The sequence below is a fragment of the Punica granatum genome, chromosome 3 (genome assembly GCF_007655135.1).
Source record: "Punica granatum isolate Tunisia-2019 chromosome 3, ASM765513v2, whole genome shotgun sequence".
Lineage (NCBI taxonomy): Eukaryota > Viridiplantae > Streptophyta > Magnoliopsida > Myrtales > Lythraceae > Punica > Punica granatum.
The window spans coordinates 3,227,081-3,248,466 of NC_045129.1; the positions used below are offsets into that span (position 1 = coordinate 3,227,081).

The 21,386-nt window shown below is 35.5% G+C and overlaps 2 protein-coding genes across 2 annotated transcripts; both read left to right on the plus strand.

Moving 5' to 3' along the window:
* The first annotated feature begins 4,210 nt into the window (after positions 1 to 4,210).
* Positions 4,211 to 8,636, plus strand: LOC116200843. The gene is made up of 5 exons (XM_031531774.1): positions 4,211 to 4,379; positions 5,137 to 6,183; positions 6,829 to 7,718; positions 7,858 to 7,914; positions 8,160 to 8,636. The coding sequence occupies exons 2-5, from the start codon at positions 5,199 to 5,201 to the stop codon at positions 8,397 to 8,399; spliced, it is 2,172 nt and encodes a 723-aa protein (XP_031387634.1). The 5' UTR covers positions 4,211 to 4,379; positions 5,137 to 5,198; the 3' UTR covers positions 8,400 to 8,636.
* Positions 8,637 to 12,494: 3,858 nt separating this feature from the next.
* Positions 12,495 to 12,966, plus strand: LOC116199451. The gene is made up of 2 exons (XM_031529798.1): positions 12,495 to 12,740; positions 12,832 to 12,966. The coding sequence occupies exons 1-2, from the start codon at positions 12,495 to 12,497 to the stop codon at positions 12,964 to 12,966; spliced, it is 381 nt and encodes a 126-aa protein (XP_031385658.1).
* The last annotated feature ends 8,420 nt before the right edge of the window (positions 12,967 to 21,386 follow it).

Below are 21,386 nucleotides of genomic sequence, written 5' to 3' on the forward strand. Positions count from 1 at the left end.
AGTTGACGTTTTAGAAGTCAAATACAGCTTCTAGTGAAATTGAATTGGAGTCTGTATATATAGCGCGTGGTGTAGACAAGCATAATAAATTCGATCTTAACTGCATCAAATAAACTTTGGACGATTATATGGTACGCGTTGGCTTGGACTAGACTACAAGAATATAGTATACGACCTCAACTACGATTTTCAGTAAACATATATGTACTTTCAATCATCCTGAATTTAGCTGTGGATTCCGAACATCGAGAAAGGTTCATGTGAACAGTCCTTGTATAATCCATGAATTGCTCTTATTAATTGACTGTGTGGAAAAGAATTTTTTTCGGTGGCTACTGTGGAAAACAATTTTAATTTTATTGTGCTTACCAACACAAGACGCAAGGGAAGACCTCATGCCTCACCGTCTGGTGTCCTTTTTTTGACTGTCGTAAGATGTCCAAGAAGACTCATCCTTGACAATATCATCTGGTAATACGATTCAAATTCGTATATTACTTGCACTGTATTATAAAAAGATAATTTGAACACGGCATGACACGCATATATATGTTAGTTCAACAGTGATACAATTTTCTTCAACTTGGAAATGCTTTGAAACAGTTGCACACATTTATCTATATATTATATAAACTTGAAAGATTATATTTAAAGCAGTACTAACAAGAATTCAGATCACATATTATCATTTTACTAGGAAATCACGTATAGTACTATTAAAAAAAATATTAAATCCTGACTCTCAAATTCTCAATACTAGTAAATCGGTTATGAATGATAAACTCCACCAATTATCATTCACCAACGGTAAGTAGCTTCTTCCAATTAATTTGTAATTTTAATTTAAAATCTCTTTTTAAGCATGGTTCAATTGCCATGTTTCACCATAGCTAAAAAAAGTGGAGCATATTATTAAATTCATGATGAATCAAGATTCCAAGCAATAAAATGAATTGTGTTGGTTCACTTGACTCCAAGCTAATAAATATAGGTAAAATCGTAAAATAAGTGATATGTTATGGTCAAATTATGAAATGTTTGAAATTAATTTAATGTAAATATCTATATAGTTAATTCATATGAACATAATTGCATCATTTTCAATAAGTACATAATTAATTATAAATATGTTAATTCTAGACAATAAATGAATTTTTAAGAATCTACTCAATTAATTAATATAAAATATTTTGCAATGATAATTTTTAGTATGATAAATAAATGTAATACAAATTATTCTTATGAAGATAAATATATATATAAACCAATGATATATACATATATATATATATATTAATATTATTAAATGTTCATTATTTTTAATTTATTTAAACTGACTGCATTATATTATAAATTTTCGGAGGTATTATATAACTACTCTTATTAAATATCAATTAAGTACATCCATCGAAGTGGTTGGATCTTTTCATCTAAAATAATTTAAATTAATGAAATTTAATTTATTTAATGTTAGAAGAATAAAGTACAAGCAAATGCTAAAATTATAAAATTTATTCTATAATTATCATTCTTTCATCAAATAGAAATTAAAGATTTTGAATATTTATGAATTTAAATTTCTTTCATAAATATATGATTGATAATTGAAATGATGTATATGAATTTATTACAAAAATTCTTTTATTTACGAATTGAATAAAAAATAAACATTTCGCATATATCAATAAAAACTATAAATTCATATTATTTGTTATTTTCATATTTTACAAGTAAATACTAAATTCTTTTCACAAAAGCCGTGTAACGCAACGAGTTCAATAACCTTATTGATGAATATTGGAGTTTGTCAAAATAAATAATCAAGTTTACGTGGACGATGAATTGTCAATAGGAAATAATGTCATTAATAATTTGTCTACTGGGCCCTTAATAATTCAATAGATATTTTGGCAGATACTTCAAGCACACGTAATGCTAAAAATATATTCCCAGCGTGGATTGGATTATAAATAACGGGGATATGACTAACAAGAGCTCGAGCTTAGTGAAACTCGACCACACTAGCTAGAGATGATCAATCTTCCTTGAAGTTTTGGAGATCTAATACCATAAACATCTCAATGCAAGACAACGCTATTATTGAGTGATATATGACCGACAAAAATAATCGTAATTAAATCATGAATGATTAATTCATTTTATTGATTGATATCTCGCATCAAGGATGGACCGAGTAGAGAAGTAGAGGAGCTGCGGGGCACAACGTTCACCTAAAATGTTAACCTTTAAAGGAAATTTTTTATATTTATCCCTTTAATTCGAAAAAAATTACCATTCTATTCGCCCATTTCACTCAATTCAAGTCAAATCCTAGCTCTCGTCTCAATAATCCATAGAGAACATGATCAAAATAATTAGTCTGATATATGAGAAATATCAATTAAATTACATAAAATAAATAAATTTATGTTAATCACTCGAACAATTATTATAATTATTTTTATTAAATAATTCTTATTAATTTTTCTCATCACGTCAATAGGATCGCTTAATATTTTGTCATGGCAGATATATCCAAATAGCAAATATCATCCCAATAATAATTATCCAAAGAAGGAAGGTGTAACTCAAAAAAAAATAAATAATAATAAGGAAGGAACTATAATTAGTGGGCCCACGGGAAAGACCAATCAAAGCAGTCAAGGTCTTCCGTTTTGGGAGCAATGTCAACCGGTTTTCGTTGCTTGACCCACCCACGGCTCATCAACTGTCCATAGCACTAGGGGTTGGACCGTCACATTTGATAGTAGAGCTAGATTTGCGTGTGAACTTGAACGAAAATGGGATAAAGCTTAGAGCGAACGCTGAGTCCCTAATTGGATAAACTTTCAAACTTAGTGACGAATTTTAAAACCTCGCGTGCCACGGTCCAAAGCGAACAATATCACTAAGGGTTGGTTCGTCAAATTTGAATTGGTAACTAGCGGGCGTTCACTTGCAAGAGTTTAGTCTGAAATTGAAGCATGACATAGTGGTATGTAACAACCATGTCTCTGGAAATTGCTGACTGCTAATGAAATTATTGAGCTTTGCATATAAATATTAGATTTCCCCTTTACACAACCGATGCTGGAGGGGAGTAACATAGTTCATACCTACAAGTCTTATATATACGTCCTAGGTCTCCCCTTTGCACAACTTATGTCAGATTTGGGCATAACATAGCTCATATCTCTGTTGATTCTTTCTATTATGATCGACTCAACTTCATGCTCGCAGTTTATTTTGATGAATTGAATTTTTTTATTTTCAAATTGTTGATACAAAACTTATGTTTCTATTATATATTCTCCCATTCTCACTTCCTAGACCACGCAAGTGGAATTTAGTGGGCGTTTGGTTTCAGAGTAAAATTATAACTGTACTCCAGTCCATCAAATAGAGATGAAATAGTTGGGAAATTTATTATTAAATATTAATTTAACTAATAGTTAAAAAAAATTATGTGAAATAATTTATTATAAAATTGAAGAAAAAACAAAAAAAAAATGAATAGTTTGGTGAATTTAATATTAAAAAATTAGTTATAATAATGATTAAGAAAAATAATGTAAGAGAATTTTTTCTATCAAATTGGAAAAAAAAATAAAAAATAGTGATTATGTTGTTGAATTAAAAGAAGAAGAACAGAGTAGGGTGGAGTGACTAAAATTTTAATTTTGAAATCAAAGGAAGCCTAATCTCCAAATCTAACCGTGGCCACTTTCCATTACGTTCTCTCCCAATCTCTCTATATATTGGTTACAATATGTCTCCTTCCCCTTCCACTTATGAGGCATAATAAACAAGAATTTTTATAGGGAGTTCCAACTACTTTAATAAATACGAATTTCTGTAATTTTTTATTTTCTCCATTAAACTTGTTAGTTTATCTTCTTATCTTCTTTACTTCATTTCTAAAATATTCTTTCCCAATTACACGCATATCATCAAAAGTCAATATGTTAGCTGTTGAAATTTATTTACTCATCTTAAATTGGACTGAAGAAGTGCTGAGGTATATGCCTTCGGTAGCCAAACTATTGAAATACATTTCCTATGAGAAACTTGAGGCACCATAAATTAGTCACAATTAATAAAGTCGTCGGAAATGGACTAAAATAGATCAAATGTCAAAGTACAGTGACTGGATGTGATATTTCTTCTTCTCCAATTGGTCAAATCTCTCTCTCTCTCTCTCTCTCTCTCTCTAACGCTGCAACATACAGCAGTCCCCCCGCAGTCTCTCTCTTCAAGCTCTCTCTCTCTCTCTCTCTCTCTCTCTGTCTGTGTAGGCAATTAGGAATGGCGCACTCACAGTAAAACAGATCGGTGACGTCTCGACGAACCGCGAGTCTCTTTCTCTGAGCTGCTTCAGAGTAAGACCTTCATCTTTTCTGCTGCAATCATGTTCTTGCTTCCATCAATGTCCGTCAGCTTTACTGGATATAGTTCTAGATTCTAGTGTTCCGGAGCTTCCGAAGTGGAATGCTTAGCTGAGCTGCCAAAGCAGCTCGTCAGATCTCGATTGATGTAGTTGTTGACTTTTCGCAGATTCGCATCTATAAGTAGCAACTCTGGATTGTAGTTGCCTGGAAATTTCTCTTTTTTCTTCTGTCGGTTGCTGTGGGAAAGTTAGTGCGAGCGTAAGGAGATAGAAAAGATTAGCTTTTGGACTGCTTGACTTCTATGCTTTCGATTCGTGAATTGACATTCCAAGTAGTAGAGGTTTTGTGGATACTTTGGATTGCGAATCGTATCAAGGCGGCTTCCGTATGCAGAAACGTTGATTTCGCTAAGTAAAGTCGGAAATTTATTTGATTAAATGAATAATGGTTATTGGAAGAAGTTGTTTTGGATATGCGATGTATATCGGGTCTTGATTTTGGAAGGAATCAAAATTCTCAGTTTGGTAATAACAAAGTTTGGGCCGCTTTTACTTTAAGTACTTATGTTCATCTCTTGAACTGCTCATTCCCCCCCCCCCCCACCAACAAAAAAAGGCAGGGACTTTTTAATTCGCTACTCTTTTACTGCTCAGCATATTTACTTATCCCATTGAATATAGTGAATTTGGGTAATGCCGAGATGAACACCGAATTTCAGTGCTTAAAGTTTGCTTTTTTTCTATTGCAGCTGGTGACTTCCAGACGACATGCATTGAGTTCTTTCGTGTTGTAATATAGTCGTAAAATAAGATGATAGAAGAAGGCACAAGCAGGGGGGATCTGCTAGGGAGTACAGCTAGACCCTCACCCTTAAGAGTAGGGGGCAGCTACAAGTCTACTTTGTCTGGAAGGTTGACCCCTAGAGGTTCTCCTTCATTTCGTAGAGCGCACTCTGGTCGAACACCTAGAAGAGAAGGTAGAGGTGGTGGAGGATTCTCACAATGGTTTCGGACCAGCAGGTTGGTGTACTGGTTACTTCTGATCACTCTATGGGCTTATCTGGGGTTCTATGTACAGTCAAGGTGGGCTCATGGTGATAACAAAGATGATATCCTGGGATTCGGAAGTAGTCCAAGTGATGATATTTCTAATTCGACAAGTAATGGAAGAAGGCATTTGATTGCCAATGGTAGTTCCTTAGCTAATAAAACAGAGACAGTTGATTCACCGGTAGTAAAAGGCCGTGTGACTTTGACCAAGAAGGGCAGTGCTGGTTTGTCTCGACAAAGTGCTCCAAACAGGAAGAATAGGAGACCTGCTCGCAAGGGGCGGGGTAGACGCATTAAACCGAATCCAAGGGCTGCGGTGGTTGAGGAAAATAACTTCGAGGAGCAGGAATTAAATTTTCCTGAAGAAAACAATACTTATGGTTTGCTTGTTGGTCCATTTGGTTCTACAGAGGACAGAATACTGGATTGGAGTCCACAACAACGATCAGGAACATGTGACAGGAAAGGAGATTTCGCTCGGCTTGTTTGGTCCAGGAGATTTGTGTTGATTTTTCATGAGCTCTCGATGACTGGCGCTCCACTATCAATGATGGAGCTGGCAACAGAGCTTCTGAGCTGTGGGGCAACTGTTTCAGCTGTGGTTCTATCCAAGAAGGGTGGATTGATGTCAGAGCTCTCCAGGAGAAGAATCAAAGTGCTTGAGGACAAAGCAGACTTCAGCTTCAAAACTTCTATGAAGGCTGATCTTGTCATTGCTGGATCAGCAGTATGTGCATCATGGATTGGTGAGTGATCCCTGTCACGTGTTGTATTAAATAGCTGCTTGTGTTAATATTCTTTCGGTCAAATCAAAACTAATGTTCTTGATATCTGTACTTGTATGTCATTTAATAATTCTAGTGCTATGACTATATACGAACTGACTAACAAGCATAGTCAAATGAGCAAAAAACTGCTCAAGCATTCTTATATAATGTTATCAACAGTCTAATGCTGCTGTCTGGTTGATTTCCTTGGATGCTTCATTGCCGTCTGCAAAAATTGGAGCTTTAATTCAGTGGACTGCAATTTTATAACAAGCAATTTACCTCATGGCTTTTATTTATGATGTCATATAAAATATATGCATATGTTTCTCGCTACAGATTGAGCAGCTAAAACATGCAAAGATTAAAGACTGATATTTAATTGCAACTTTTAATTAAGCATTAAGGATGTGCCATCTACTGTCGTGTTTTTATGAGTCAATTGGATCAGGTGAATCCCCTGTCACGGGTAGATTGTTGCTTCACATATTAGCTCATGATATGCCAATTTTTTGGGGATGAATAAGGCGCCCTGCATGTGGCTAACATCTATGTATGACCATAATGGTAATTAAAATGCTGGGCATTTAACTTTCTTTCTACACTTCATTAAATTTATTTCAGATCAATACATGGAGCGTTTTCCAGCTGGTGGCAGTCAAGTTGTATGGTGGATCATGGAGAATCGGAAGGAGTACTTTGATAGGGCAAAACCTGTTCTCAACAGGGTGAAAAAGCTACTTTTTCTCTCGGAGGCTCAGTCTAGTCAGTGGTTAACTTGGTGCAAGGAAGAGAGCATCAAGTTGAGATATGCGCCAACAGTTATACCTTTGTCTGTAAATGACGAACTTGCTTTTGTAGCTGGTATTCCTTGTTCACTCAACACTCCGACCTTCACTTCAGAGAGGATGCTGGAGAAGAGAAAGTTGCTTCGAGATTCTGTTAGGAAAGAAATGGGTTTGACAGATAATGATATACTTTTGATTTCTCTTAGTAGTATAAATCCAGGGAAGGGCCAGCTTTTGCTTCTTGAATCAGTGGTTATGGTGATTAAGACTATGTCCCGGCAAGATGAGCTTAAAGTAAAACTTCCTGCGGGTGAAGCCCAGAAACAGAATAGCTCAAGTGGCTCAAGTGGGAGGACTGATTCGAGAGCTCTCTTTGAGCGTTCTAATAATTCGGGTTCAAGAAAGTCCCGTGTTACCTCAAAGAAATCTTCAAAGAAACTTAAGAGGAAACAGCTGCGTCGTCCCTCAGTTAATGAAGACTCTGGAAGTCTTGATACTGCTGTCGGAAGAAGAAAAGCACTCTCGGCCAATGAAAGACAAAAGCAGGTTCTGAAAGTGCTTGTCGGTTCGGTGGGCTCTAAAAGCAATAAGGTGCATTACGTAAAAGAGATACTGAATTTCACATTGCAGCACTCAAACTTGTCTAGTTCATTGCTCTGGACACCAGCTACTACTCGTGTTGCCTCACTATATTCGGCAGCTGATGTCTATGTGATAAATGCTCAGGTAAAAGTTGCTTGTCACCTGTCTATTCAATTTGATATTAGAAATTCAGTGGTCCTATTACTTCTTCATGGAACATTCATCGCATTTGCTCAAGCTGTTGGACTGGCCATTGACTGATTACAGGGTGTTTTTTTATTAGGGAATGGGAGAGACGTTTGGCAGAGTGACGATTGAAGCAATGGCCTTTGGCCTTCCGGTATGACAATTGACCAATATGTTAATGGAATCTGTCGTGCAAGAATTTATGGTCATTTAAATAGTACATTTTCCCGCTCTTCACTGAATGATGCATTGGTCTGAAAATAAGTCCAACTGGTGCATTGTTATCTGTTTATTGTCACAAACTTATGTTCTGTGGATAATCCATTTATACATTGGGTATACGCTAATGAAAATCATTTCTCATATGATCTTCCGGGTTCCCTCTTCTCAATGGATCAGGTGCTTGGAACCGATGCCGGAGGCACAAAAGAGATAGTTGGGCACAACGAGACGGGTCTTCTCCACCCTCCTGGGCACCCAGGGGTCAAACTACTCGCCCAGAACATCCAATATATGCTCGAGAACCCATCAGAGAGGGAAATAATGGGGATGAAAGGAAGGAAGAAGGTGGAAAAGATGTACTTGAAACGGCATATGTACAGAAAGTTTGCCCTTGTCCTCTCCAGCTGCATGAGATGAAGCGCCAGCCATCTTCGGACGTATAGTACTCTCATTCTTTCATTGTTTGCATATTTCTCCGAATGGGAGTTCTTGAGTATTGGAAATGATTGTATCGCTCTTCCAGTGCCCGCTTATCATCGATGCATTGAGTGGAACACAAATCACAATTAGAAAGTGGTGAAGAAATTATTTTGGTTGGTTGAATGGTGTCGTCTACGAACTATTCTCAAGTTTGATGAGTGGTCCATTGTGTTATCCCATTTACACGTTGATCTTGTACAAGTCATTTGGGAATAACATTATTTGCTCATAATGTAAGTTACGCAAGTCAATCAAATTTTCCTGGGCGAGCTCGGCTGGGACCGTGAAATGTTCCCCCCAGAAGCGCAACATCCACTGCTCTCTTCCATCACTTTTGGTCCATTGAACGGCGTTTACAAACTCGGGAAACCATGTGATTAGAAAAGAAGTTGGCTATAGTTTCTCGAGTTGCCCCATGTCGGGCATATGTCAAGACGGGCTTCTCTGGCCCGTGATAATGGTGATGTAACTCATTCTATAGAAGACATATAAGCCGAAATGAATCTGTCAATAACTTATCTACCAATTACCATCCCTCACGTCATAGTAATTAATGGACATGAAGCTGAAGGGGTGCACTAATGAGACATCGGAGATTATAATTTGATTTATAATTAAGATATTTAAATTATGAGCCGGTTTACAAAACAATGCCCACCTCTATATATACAAACAGGAGGCAATGGCAAATAACAAAGGGCCCCCATGGCTGCAAATAAATAAGGGTCCCCCGGCACCCTGGCCAAAAAAAGGAAAAAAAATAGGATACAAAAATTTTGTAAGTGGATGTGTCATGGCAGTAATAGCTCTACAAGCCAAAATTCGGACCAAGTTGTATTAGGCTTCCATGTTTGAAAAGGTAATTAATCAGTTACTGCCCATTCGAATTCGTAGTCCACAAATTTTTTTTTCGGATTTCAATATGCAAGGGTTGCTCTTCTTCTTTTATTTCTGGATCTAATCACAAAGATTTGATAAGATTTATGAGTACGCAAGGGAAAATATATAGTTGATGGAAACGCTCGAGTGATACATAAAATATAATATACCTTCCTGATGAACTAATGCTGTACCGTTAATATGAATGCTTGATGTTTTAAAAATGGTTCCAATTTTGTTTTGATTTTCTTATTGTTAGATTAGATTTTTCTTTCCTTGCATCATCAACGGTCATTTGTACTTAAGAATCGTTCTAATTTATAGGAAAGAACTCTGAGTCGAATTGCTTTCAACAAATAATCGGGATCGGTAGTTAGTCAGTTAGCTTAAGTATACACATCTTCATATGCAGTTTATTCTCCTGAAAAGACCATCTTCATCGTTTACAATATCGATTAGGAAACACCCTAAACTATATCACTGATATCTTCCTTTGTCTATGGTGGTTTCTTCGACAGATTGGTTAGAGGTAACGAGTAAAGATGATCTCAGGATCTAACTAAAGTTTAAATATCATTGAGTCGACATATTGACAGATTGATTGGTGCATTAACATTCTATTTATGTTGTTTTCTTGTTTAGGATTGTTGGATTCTCTGGAATCGATGGTTTTCAGCTCAAACATTTGACCCAGTTGGTAAGTTGTCATCTTTGAGTACCATTAATACTATTGTGTAAGCCACGCCACAAGTCTTGGATGACAATCGACAAACTCAATTATCGAATATTAGTAAGAATTTTGTTATTTGACAGAGAACATATTACGTCAACTAAGACACAACTATCAAAAGGAAAATAATGACCTTTTGGCGTTAGTCATTCCAAGCTCATAAATAAGAAACAAAATCAATACAGGAATGGAAAAAATTTGTTCAATCAAAATTTTAATGATTAATTTTTTTTAATCTCTTGAATACATCCATTTTAATCAGCATTTTTCGATTGCAATTGCTACATTGCACTTGTATGTAAGGCACATAGGAATAATTATGGTGGAATTTTTACTTTGGTAAATTTTTGTTTTGGATATCAAAGAACAGTGTCATTTTTCTAAAATCAGAATTTTATTTTTATAATAATATGGTTATTATCATTTTAATTTACAAAAATTTTACAAAGTCAGAATTTATGTCACGAATGCGTTTATTTTATGGGTTTTGAAGCTAGGGTATAAATAAAAATTTATTACATTGGCAATATGATAATGAGAAACCATATGGTCATATGGCAACGATTAAGTAAAAAGAGTAAGTGGTACAAAAAAATTTGCAAAGTTGCACAATGTGTACAAAATCTTTTTTGTATAACGAATTTGGTGATGGGATCGCTCAATGGGCCACATGGAGAAGGAACTGCGGTCCATGAAGTATAGTTTGTACCTTGTCAAACAATTTTTATTTATTTATTTTATCTTAATCAAAATTTTAAAAATTAAAAATTTATTATATTATTTGAACCACGTCAGAAAAACATTGACGGCGTTAGTGGAGAATTGACGGAATGCACTTGATTGCAAAATTTTGAAAATTTTGTACTAAACTTGTTACAAAAAAAAAAGAAAATTTTTTTTGTACTAATCATGCAACCTTACAAAACTTTTTGCACCACTAATTCTTTTTACAGGTCCGCAAGGGTTCAAACGTCAAGCAATTCATATATGACTATGTAAAATATTGCTCATCTTGGGGAGCATCACGTATTTGAAAGATGGTATTAAGTCATATTGCTCTCCTCTTTGGACAGGAATCATATAAGGGGGCTACCGAGGCGCAATAAAGCAGCGGCTATGTATTGCGATAGCCCTCATCGGCGGGGCGCAGGCCAGATTTCCTGTTTTGGATGATCAAGTAAATGTTCTTTCTTCTATACATTGTTGAAAATATAGCTTTGATCATGCATATATCTTAAACTCTTCTAGAGCTCTCTGATCAGGCAAATGTTGTATATACATGTATTATGGTTGAATTCAACTAACAATACATAACATGCATGTGGGACTTGCTTCTTCTTGATTAATCATTATGTTGTTGTTATTATTATTATTATTAGGAAATAACCCAAAAAAACACGTGATTATTTAATTTTCCCAAATCTGTCATGTGTTTTCAAAATTCCCAATAAAAGCATCTGTTTATGTTTTGTTTTAGATTTAGCTTATCATCCAACTCCGTTAATTATTTGATGAAAATTCAATGTGGCATGTTGATTCTGTCTTTCCCCACAATCGGAATCCAAACGGAGAACCAAATGCGCGATCCTGTTGGTTCAAACCCTATCCTGCCTATGAATTGGAACTGACACCCACAATATATATATATATATATATATATAATAAAGAAAAAAAACCTACACTGTTATATGACTTTTTCTCCGAATTCTAATTTTAGCATGACATTTCAAAAATTACACAAAAATGCACGATCTACGCATTTTGTGGTGCGTCTAGCATGACGTGAATTTTTCCGTTGATTTCAACAGAAACGCCGATGTGGCACTAAATGTTGTGATAACTGATAAATCATCTTTTCTATTTTCCCAAATCACAATCTCCGACCGCATAGTGACTGTCGACCTAGGTAGCAGCCATTTTTATATGAACTTTTCTCTCTTGTAACTCTCATGACTTGATCTCTTCTCTTATTTTTCCGAATAGCCAGCCTCGATCATGAGCTATGAGTTAAATTACCACTTGTTAGTTAGACCAAAATGATATTCATTCAGCCATCCTGGCAAAATGTCAGCACGGAAGAAATTAACTGACTTTGGCCAAAATGAGCCGTCTGCGATACCTCTTCCCGATTCCCATCCTGTGACATCAGATTTGGTTTACGAGCACTTGCCATATAAAAATTGGTGTGATTAATTTGCAAACATTCCTATCATTAATGAAGAGAATCACATCTCGAACTTTTACATTCGACTGATGATAAAGTGCAACGTTACAAATCTTCATTGATCCAAAAATCATTTTCCGTAAATTAATTCTAATCATTAGGAATCCTAAGTTTTATACCTATATATAACTTGCAGGAAGAAGTTATCAACAACAAAGGAAAAATAGTTATCTGCATAAAATCAAAAGTGAGAGAAGCCATGGGATCGATGAATAGGATTTGCTCTCTGATGATCTTCCTCGTCATTAGCGCTGCAGTACTGTTGACTCTCAGTCCTGTGGCTGCACAAGTCGATTTCATGAGATGTGCGACTGGAATAATTGACCATGATTGTGCACATTTCTTACGCAGGAGGGTGGCTTATAACACCGGGCTTCCACCGCCCGATGACTGCTGCACCGCGCTTGTTGAGATCGGGAAGCCCTGCCACGATGCTTTCACACAGGCATGTCATTTTATTTCACAATTTTCTATTTCCCTTTGACCACAAAGCGGTGAAGTTACTTTCAATAAAATGATTGTCTTTTTCTAAGCAGTTTAAGGTTAAGAAACACGACTACGTGGGGACCGAAGCTGATTTGCTTCGGAGGAGCGATGAAGTTTGGAATGAGTGTGTTAATGTTGTGGAATTCGTCTTCCCTCCTGCTGAGGCTCCTAATCATTTCTACTGATCACTCGATCCACTCAGAATGAAATCTTCCACCAGGAAGGAGTACGACATACATCGAGGGAGTGACCACACAGTCGTTTTCTAATTCATTCAAATGATCCTCAACTTTGTATCCTTGAGAGTCGTTACTGCTTGTTGGATGATAAATTACATTGGAAAAGTATAGTCAAATCCCTATCAATAAAGTTTCTTTTGCTGATTAATCAATAAGTTGCATAAATATGTATGCATCAGATCCTTCTGTTCTGTTGCTGCCGACCGTAACTAAGGGAAAAGCCCCACATTTGCTGGGAGTCTAGACCCCATAATTTCATAGTTCATTGTCAGTAATACATGAGAAATTCCGACCCTCATTGAAACCTATTACTTTTTTAGGATTCTTTTAGGTGAGGGACACCGCCCCCACTAAAAATTGCGAATTTTCTTTTTCAACCATTAGCACGGTTAGACATTATTTTGAAACACCTGTGATTATAGTCAATAAAACAAAATGACTTAAATTATAACCTTTACCGTGTCGAACACATTATAACTAAAAGGTCGTATAAAAAACTATAAAGTAAAATACACCAACCTCCGTCGAGATTTTGTGAAACGACCGTCAACCCCATTTGTTAAAAAACTCTATATTCACACTCCAATTGACCAAGTTGACCGGCTATCTTCAAACAATGTTAGAGGAAATTACTTATTTTCTCCCATGAAATTAACTTTTCTCTTCCCAGAAGAGAGCTCCAGCATCAATTATGCTTCTCTTCTCACCCGAAGTTACCATTTAACAAAACTTGGCAAGGAGATGATGAGCCGAATTCACATTTTTCTTGCATTTTCTGGTGCGGTAAAGTACCCAGAGAATCTCGGACGAAAATGAATATGTCTGGGCCATGAAATCATTTTCCTTCATGTACTGCTCTATTCTTATCGATCGAAAGCTTGATTTTTCTGAAAATGTTAAATTTTTTTAAATTCTGGCTTGAGAAAATTGTTGAGAAATTTAAAAAATCATGACTCTCACCCCATAAAATGGGATAATCAAATCTAACTTTGTACACTTGCATTGGAATTGCTTCATTTGGATGTCGTTTTGTAAAAAAAATCGGTGAACTCGGCAACTGAGCAGCCAGGTTTGCCAACAGCTTTAAAAAGGCCTCTCTTCTCTTCTGATCAGATTGGCCACAACTGTGAAGCACGTTAGCCCCTAATGCAGGCTCTCCTCTTATTTTATGTCCACAAAAAGACTAAATTAAGTTCTTCTACGTACAAATGGATTTAATACCAACTGGAATAGCAACCTCAAACATCCAGCAAATTATATATATCAAGTTTCCTTGCCTTCATCCAGCAGGCAGCACTGACCTCCATTTTTTTTACTGCCCTTATTTTGATTGGCTGCAATTTTTCGGGAGGAAGTGAATCAGACTCCGTTTTCCTTTTTTTTTTTACTGTGCTTTGTGGCATTTCTCTGCTGGGGAAAATCGAGGTTGAAGAAATAATAGATTGCCTCTTCCATGAACATCCATAGTCTCCTTTGCCTGATTTGATTTGATCGCAATATTTGGAGGGAAGAGAAGCAGAGCATTGCTAGTTGGTTCTGTTTTGCAGCGCTGCTTGTTCTTAATGGGAAGCAGAAACGTGAATTTCCAAAAAAGAAAAAAAAAAAAGCCCTCTAAACGTTCATCCACAGTCCATTGGTCAATATGGTCAACTTGGGCTCTGTTTTGATTTTCTCAACAAATGATGCCGAGTATTATTTCTTGAAATCTTACGGCTGGTCTTCATTTACCGGCTAATACCATAATTCTCAGTACACTTGAAAATTTTAATACAACGGCCAATGGTTCAATAACTCCACCATCCCACGAGTCTGCTGCTTTTCTGTTCTGTTCTTCTCTACAGATCAGCCATTATCTTGCAAAATACACCCTAACAAAAGTGGGTCCTTTGCCCTATTAAAGCCCGATAAAAGCCCAATATAATTTGAGTCCAACTTCCTCCAAATTGGAGGGATACCCAACTGTTTGGAATGAGTGCGTTAATGTTGTGGAATTCGTCTTCCCTCCTGCTGAGGTTCCCGATCATTTCTATTCATCATACGATCCACCCAGAGGGAGTACAACATACACGGAGCGTGTGATGACAGTCGTTTTCTAATTCTTTCAATTGATTCTCAACTTTGTAGTTCTTGAGAGTTGCAACTGCTTATTGGTTGATAAATTACATGGAAAAAGTATAGTTTCACAGATACGTACGCCTCAGCTGTCTATGCGGATTGCTTTTACTCATTATTATTATAGTTTCGAAATTATTATTTATGATGATACTATTGAGCTAAAGCAGGGTGATAATGTATTTGTTGGTTAGGTCGAGTGCACTATCATCGAGTCATGGTCTGAAAAACCGAAACAGACATAAATCAGAATAGGCTGCACAATGAGAATCGAAATAAGGACTACCCGAAATGGACATCAGAATGCTACCCGTCCACGCTAGGCTGTGGAGGTTAACGTTTGTTGCACCTTAGGGTTTAAAATCCGAGATTGTTTTGTAGTTGAAGTAAGAGAAAAAATGGAACTTTTTGTCTTCTGTGAGATAGAAATTCTCAATTGAAGAATAAAAGATTCGTGATTGTTTCGGGTAGAGAAATATATTCTGCCAAGGTAAATTGAAGAATAATATATGTTAAGGATCGGGTGTTCCACATCGGTCAATCAATAAGATAAAACTTGAAATATGATAGGAGAAAATTTCACAAGCCATCAGCTTAATTTTTTGCGTTGGAAAAGTGCCTAACTGTTTGTAGGTTCGTTGCAAATTTTGCAAAATAAATAAATTTACTTCTTATTAATTAAACACATCAAATTTTATTAAGTTTTGAAATTCTTTATTAATTGATATATATATATATATATATATATATTCTGGGTGAATTGGGTAGCCGCAGTTTACTATTTGACTTTTGATATCGCATTCTGATCCATTTTTAGCTTTCCCTTTTCTTATGCAAGATTTTGCTTGTTGAGAATAATTCAGTTGAATCAATATGATTGGTGAATGAACATAAATAGATTTAATAAGCACCAAACTGCTCGAATTAACCTAAGCTGGTCAATCAATAATGTACTTAATTAATTCACTAACAACGCGTTTGGTTTGACAGAGATTTTGATTGAAAAGGACAAAATAGAGTGATGGTATTGTGAATTTATTATAATAGAATTGTATTATAATGAAGTAGTATAAATATTTATGCATGAGGCCCACCTATTTGACTTTTAATGAGTTGTTTTGTTTGGTTATTGATATAATTAAATTAAGTTATGATTTTAAAATTACACTTACAAATCAAACGAGCTATCGAGCACATTTTGAAATGGGGAGATCATTTTTATGTACCAAACCGGGGGTCTTGATCTTTTGTTTTTTTTAATAATTATATTTGTGGAAGTCTTCACCTTTTGCTTTTACCCTTTTTTTTCTTTTTTTTTAACAGAATCCCTAATGTCATCCAGCGAATTTTTTTTAAAGTGAGAAAATGCTAATTATATTTGGTGGTCATGTCCCAAATAATTAGCGCACTCTTCCATACCAATAAAAGTCCTCAATTCATTACAAGAAAGACATTGAGAAACGCTTTCGTCGAGGGTCACCCGATCCGGAGACCATGTCCGAAAAATTGTCGGTAGGGGTTAGCTGGGGACCAGCGAGAGAACCAGGTTAGGGTCCATTTATTCTAAGTAAATGGATATATTTGTTATAAAATTGATCTAATCTAACGCTCTAGGCATCATTTGTATCCGAAAAAAATGGATGTAACCTATATTATTTTTTGGTATAATTCTTTTTGGACCATGAGTATACTCAACAAATAGGTTGAAATCAATCTCATTTGGGCATCTATTTGACACCAGCTGTGAATTAGATTTAATCGAAAATAAAAGGAAAGGTTTCGGTGAAGGGAACTATCTTATTCACCTCTATAACTTCTTACCCTTGTGTGCGTGTATATGTATAAATATGAATATATATATTTATATATATTATAGAAGGCTTTCTATAGAGTTCCATTGCACGTAAGTAAAGAATCAAATCGTACCCAAAATTAGTCAATATCAAATCATAACAACATCAACTCCTTATTTGAGTGATAATCTTTTCTTATTTTTCGAGGATCAAATCTCATTGATTACATTCAATTGATTTAATTTTATATCTCAGTTAATCTTTTATTTCATGCACATTAGATCAGTGATAGTAGATTAAAAGAGCATGGCAACCTCGAATTAATTGATGGAAATATGCATCAGTGATATAGTAGAGACTAAAATTATTGACGGCTGCTCGTGCCATCACAATATAAACTAATATTGACAGATGCTTTGTTCATTGGCAATTACAGTCTATAGTGAAGTTGATTTTGTCAGTATAGGTAACCTCTACTGATGAGAAAATTTATCGACAGTACTGTACCTACCTGCAATGACGCTTTGGTGTACTGTAGGTAAATTAGCAACGTATAGCCGCAGATTTCTGTTGCCGCCACTGCAGGGTACGCTTTTTGTGACATTACTAGCCGTGAATAAAAAATCTGTCACTGAATGGCAATTATTTTGTAGTTGCCTCCGCTTCCCGCCTATTGCCATTTTTATACTGAGTTCATCACCGAGTCAGTGCCGGGTCGAGTTGTCGATTGGAGCCCAATAGGCTTCTTCTTGGGCCGAACTTACTTCTCCTCAGCCTTTAGTCCACTAAGCCATCGGACTGGGCTTACTCATTATTGGGCCGAGTCCATTCAATTCCGGTGACCTTGTCAGTGGGTGCATCGCTGCCATAGTATAATTAATTTCGCTTCCAATTATTATTCAAGAGAATCACTTCCGGATTTATTCTCTTTTCCTTTAACATTCAATAAATGAAAAAAAGCAAGACGTTACGCATCTTCATAATTACTCATCAAAACGCGATTCCATATATTATCTTTAATCATTGCAAGTCCTAATTTGTGTATATATATATACCAAGTTACATTACTTTTAGGAAAGACTCATCCGAAAAATTTAAAAATCAGAGGAGCCATGGGATCGATGAATAGGTTTTGCTCTCTGATGATCTTCCTCGTCATCAGCGCTGAACTATCCACTCTCAGTCCTGTGGCTGCACAAGTCGACTTCATGAGATGTGCGACTGGAATAATTGACCACGATTGTGCACATTTCTTACGCAGGAGGGTGGCCTATAACACCGGGCTTCCACCGCCCGATGACTGCTGCACCGCACTTGTCGAGATCGGGAAGCCCTGCCATGATGCGTTCACACAGGTATGGCAATCTATTACATTTCTCTATATCCCCTATTTCCCTTTTATTACAAACCGGTGAAATTAGTTTCAGTGTGATGATTTTCTCTTTTTAAATAGTTTAAGCTTAAGAAACACGACTACGTGGGGACCGAAGAGGATTTGCTTCGGAGGAGCGATGAAGTTTGGAATGAGTGCGTTAATGTTGTGGAATTCGTCTTCCCTCCTGCTGAGGCTCCTAATCATTTTTACTGATCGTGCGATCCACTCGGAATGAAATCTTCCACCTAGAGGGAGCACGACATACATGGAGTACCTGACGACAACAATTTTCTAATTCGTTCCAGTGATCCTGAACTTTGCAGTACGTCCTTCAGAGTTGTAACTGCTTGTTGGATGATAAATTGCACTGGAAAAGTATAGTCAAATCCCAATCAATAAGAAGTTTCATTGATATATATGCATCTGATCTTTTTGTCAAAGCAGATTGCTTTCGCTCATTATTATTTCAATTTGTAAATAATTATGTATGTTATATCCACTATTGGTTGTCCGATATTGAAAAATCAAAAAGAGAAACCTTGATATATAAAAGTGGAAGATTTGACCAGTTATCGGATTAAGTTTTTGGGTTGGATAAGTGCCTAACTATTTTTAGGTTCGGCTACCAATTTTGCAAAATAAATTTACTGTTCATTAAGCACACAAACTTTTACTCAGAATTGAAAGTCTTTACTAATTGGATAATCAATTAATGTAAATGAATTTGCATGACCGCAATACAGCCAACCTCCTCCGATAGCCAATAACGTACTAAATATGCAAAAGTCAAGTAATTTAATTCAAGCCATGTCAACCTGTTAAGAGGCAAAACTCTCACAACTAATGGATCTTTTCAATGCACAATACTCGAATCCAAGATTTCGTTGAGAGATAACAATCACCGAACTGCTCAAACAAACCAATCATTGTTGGTTAATAATGTACTTACTTAATTCACTATATTTGGTGGTTGGGTTTAGCATAGGGATGGGGATGGGAAGAGGTGGGTCTTGAAATGTCAAGGATATAAGATATACTGATCCAGCTTTTAGGGGTGTACTAAGGATTGAGATATAAAATGTAAATGACAAATACATCCATAAATTATTATTATAAAATATCTTTAAATTAAAAAAAACTTAAAAAAAAATAACAATTGAGGAGGCGGAGAGGGGCGGTGGGGCCCTAACATCGGCCACCACCGCCCTCAGGAGGATGCCAGCAAATGCATGGCTCGTCGGAGGATGAAATGAGCAGATCATTTTGAAATGAGTAAATCATATTTAAAGCGCACTTCGCAAAATAAAAACGACAATATAAAAAAGAGTAAAATGCAGTTTGCCCCCTGAGCATTGAGCCTAGTAGTAGAGTGTCCCCAAACTTTTAAAATTTTTCACTATACCACCTAATGTATCGAAGAAAGAGCAAAGTCCACCCTGACTACTTTTTCCGATCACTTTTTTGGCCAAAATTTATTTATTTTTAATTTATTGATATTTAGCATTTATCAATAGTCTCAAAAATAAAAAGAAAAGAGGAACATAAGAGAAGAACGTCGCCTAGAGGCAACAATCCATACGCATTATTCTTCGAACATAACAAATGAGTATTATCATACAAATTGCAAACATAGAACAATTCAGGCAAACAATTCTACAACATGAGTCCCTGTGCTTTTAGATCCATTCATTACCTCAACAATCCCATCACAGTACATGCTTATGCGACAATTACTTAAAATTAGCAAAATTGATTCCCCTTTATATGATGCGAGAGAGAGACGGAGGCAATGAGTAATAATAACCAATTTTCGGACATAATCGATACAACAAAAGACAACGGATTATTGGAGTATATGGAAATTACAGGTTCAATCTTGAAACTTGAGGAATTGCTATGAACTATGAGCTCTCAGATTTGGATGAAAGTCCAGCAAAACCGTGGAGCAACTTCACCGGTGAATTTGATTGAGCGTTTTTGGTTTCAAGGATTTGGGGAGAGATTCTTCCCTCTCCCTAAATAACGATCTTTTGTTCTCGTTTTTTTTTTCCTTTTTTTTTTGTTTTTGAAATTATTTCATAATTGCTTAATTTAATAAACTAATAAAATATAAATTCCACCTGAAAAAGTGACTAGAAAGTAGTCCCAGTGCACTTTGCTTCTTTTTTGATAGGTTGTGGGGGATTGTGCAAAATTTTGAAGGTCATGAGGCACTCTGCTACTAGGCTCAAAGCTCGAGGGGCAAATTACATTTTACTCTATAAAAAATGATAACAAGAATAAATATGTCTATGGTTGAGTTTAAATTAAAACTCACATCGAAAAATCAAAAAGAAAGACATGAATTAAGAAGAATGTCTATAAGAAGAATGAGTTTCACCATGTATTAACCTTAAAATATTGGATTATACATCATTATAAGCTATTATACACAAACAAAAAGAAACCGCAACTGTATTGACATGATAAATCATACTAAATTTTAATAGATAGAGAAGTCCTTACTTTGTGTTTAGCGTCAATCAAGATTCAATAAAAAATAATGTTCAAATAATGATTATGATGTTAATATATCTAGAAAGTTTTATCAATTTGAATTACTCTATATAAAAACAACATAATTAGAAATTATATAAAGTTATAGATAAAATTTTGTGTCCTTATACTAGAGTTCACAAATAAAATAGAAATTGTCTAAATAAGTAGATGTTTAGATTTTGTAAAAGGAATTGTAAAATCATCTTATATGAAAAATTATTTTAACTATAAAAAATAGACCAATAATGAGGTAAAGTCACTGCTTAAAAAATAATACTATATATTTTGTAGGTTATTTTCTGTATTTGATTGTTTTAATTATTTGAGTTTATATAATAAGATCAACTAAAGATAGTAATGATAGTTATTTTATAATAAGGAATTTGTTCTTCACGAATCCATAAACAGTCCAAGTCCATTATCTTTTGCTACTATTATCATTAAAAAAAAGCGGGAATAAGAAATAATGATATCTTGGTATCACATGTTTCTAAGTAATTATCTGAGGCAATATTTGCACCCTCAGTGAAATGCGGGCATAAGGATAA

Bases quoted from the DNA above. Each gene is read 5' to 3' on its own strand.
- LOC116200843 (XM_031531774.1), top strand. From the start codon at position 5,199: ATGATAGAAGAAGGCACAAGCAGGGGGGATCTGCTAGGGAGTACAGCT. The intron at 7,719-7,857 runs GTAAAAGTTGCT...TTTTTTTATTAG, and splicing joins TCTATGTGATAAATGCTCAG to GGAATGGGAGAGACGTTTGG. The intron at 7,915-8,159 runs GTATGACAATTG...TCAATGGATCAG, and splicing joins CAATGGCCTTTGGCCTTCCG to GTGCTTGGAACCGATGCCGG.
- LOC116199451 (XM_031529798.1), top strand. From the start codon at position 12,495: ATGGGATCGATGAATAGGATTTGCTCTCTGATGATCTTCCTCGTCATT. The intron at 12,741-12,831 runs GCATGTCATTTT...TTTTCTAAGCAG, and splicing joins GCCACGATGCTTTCACACAG to TTTAAGGTTAAGAAACACGA.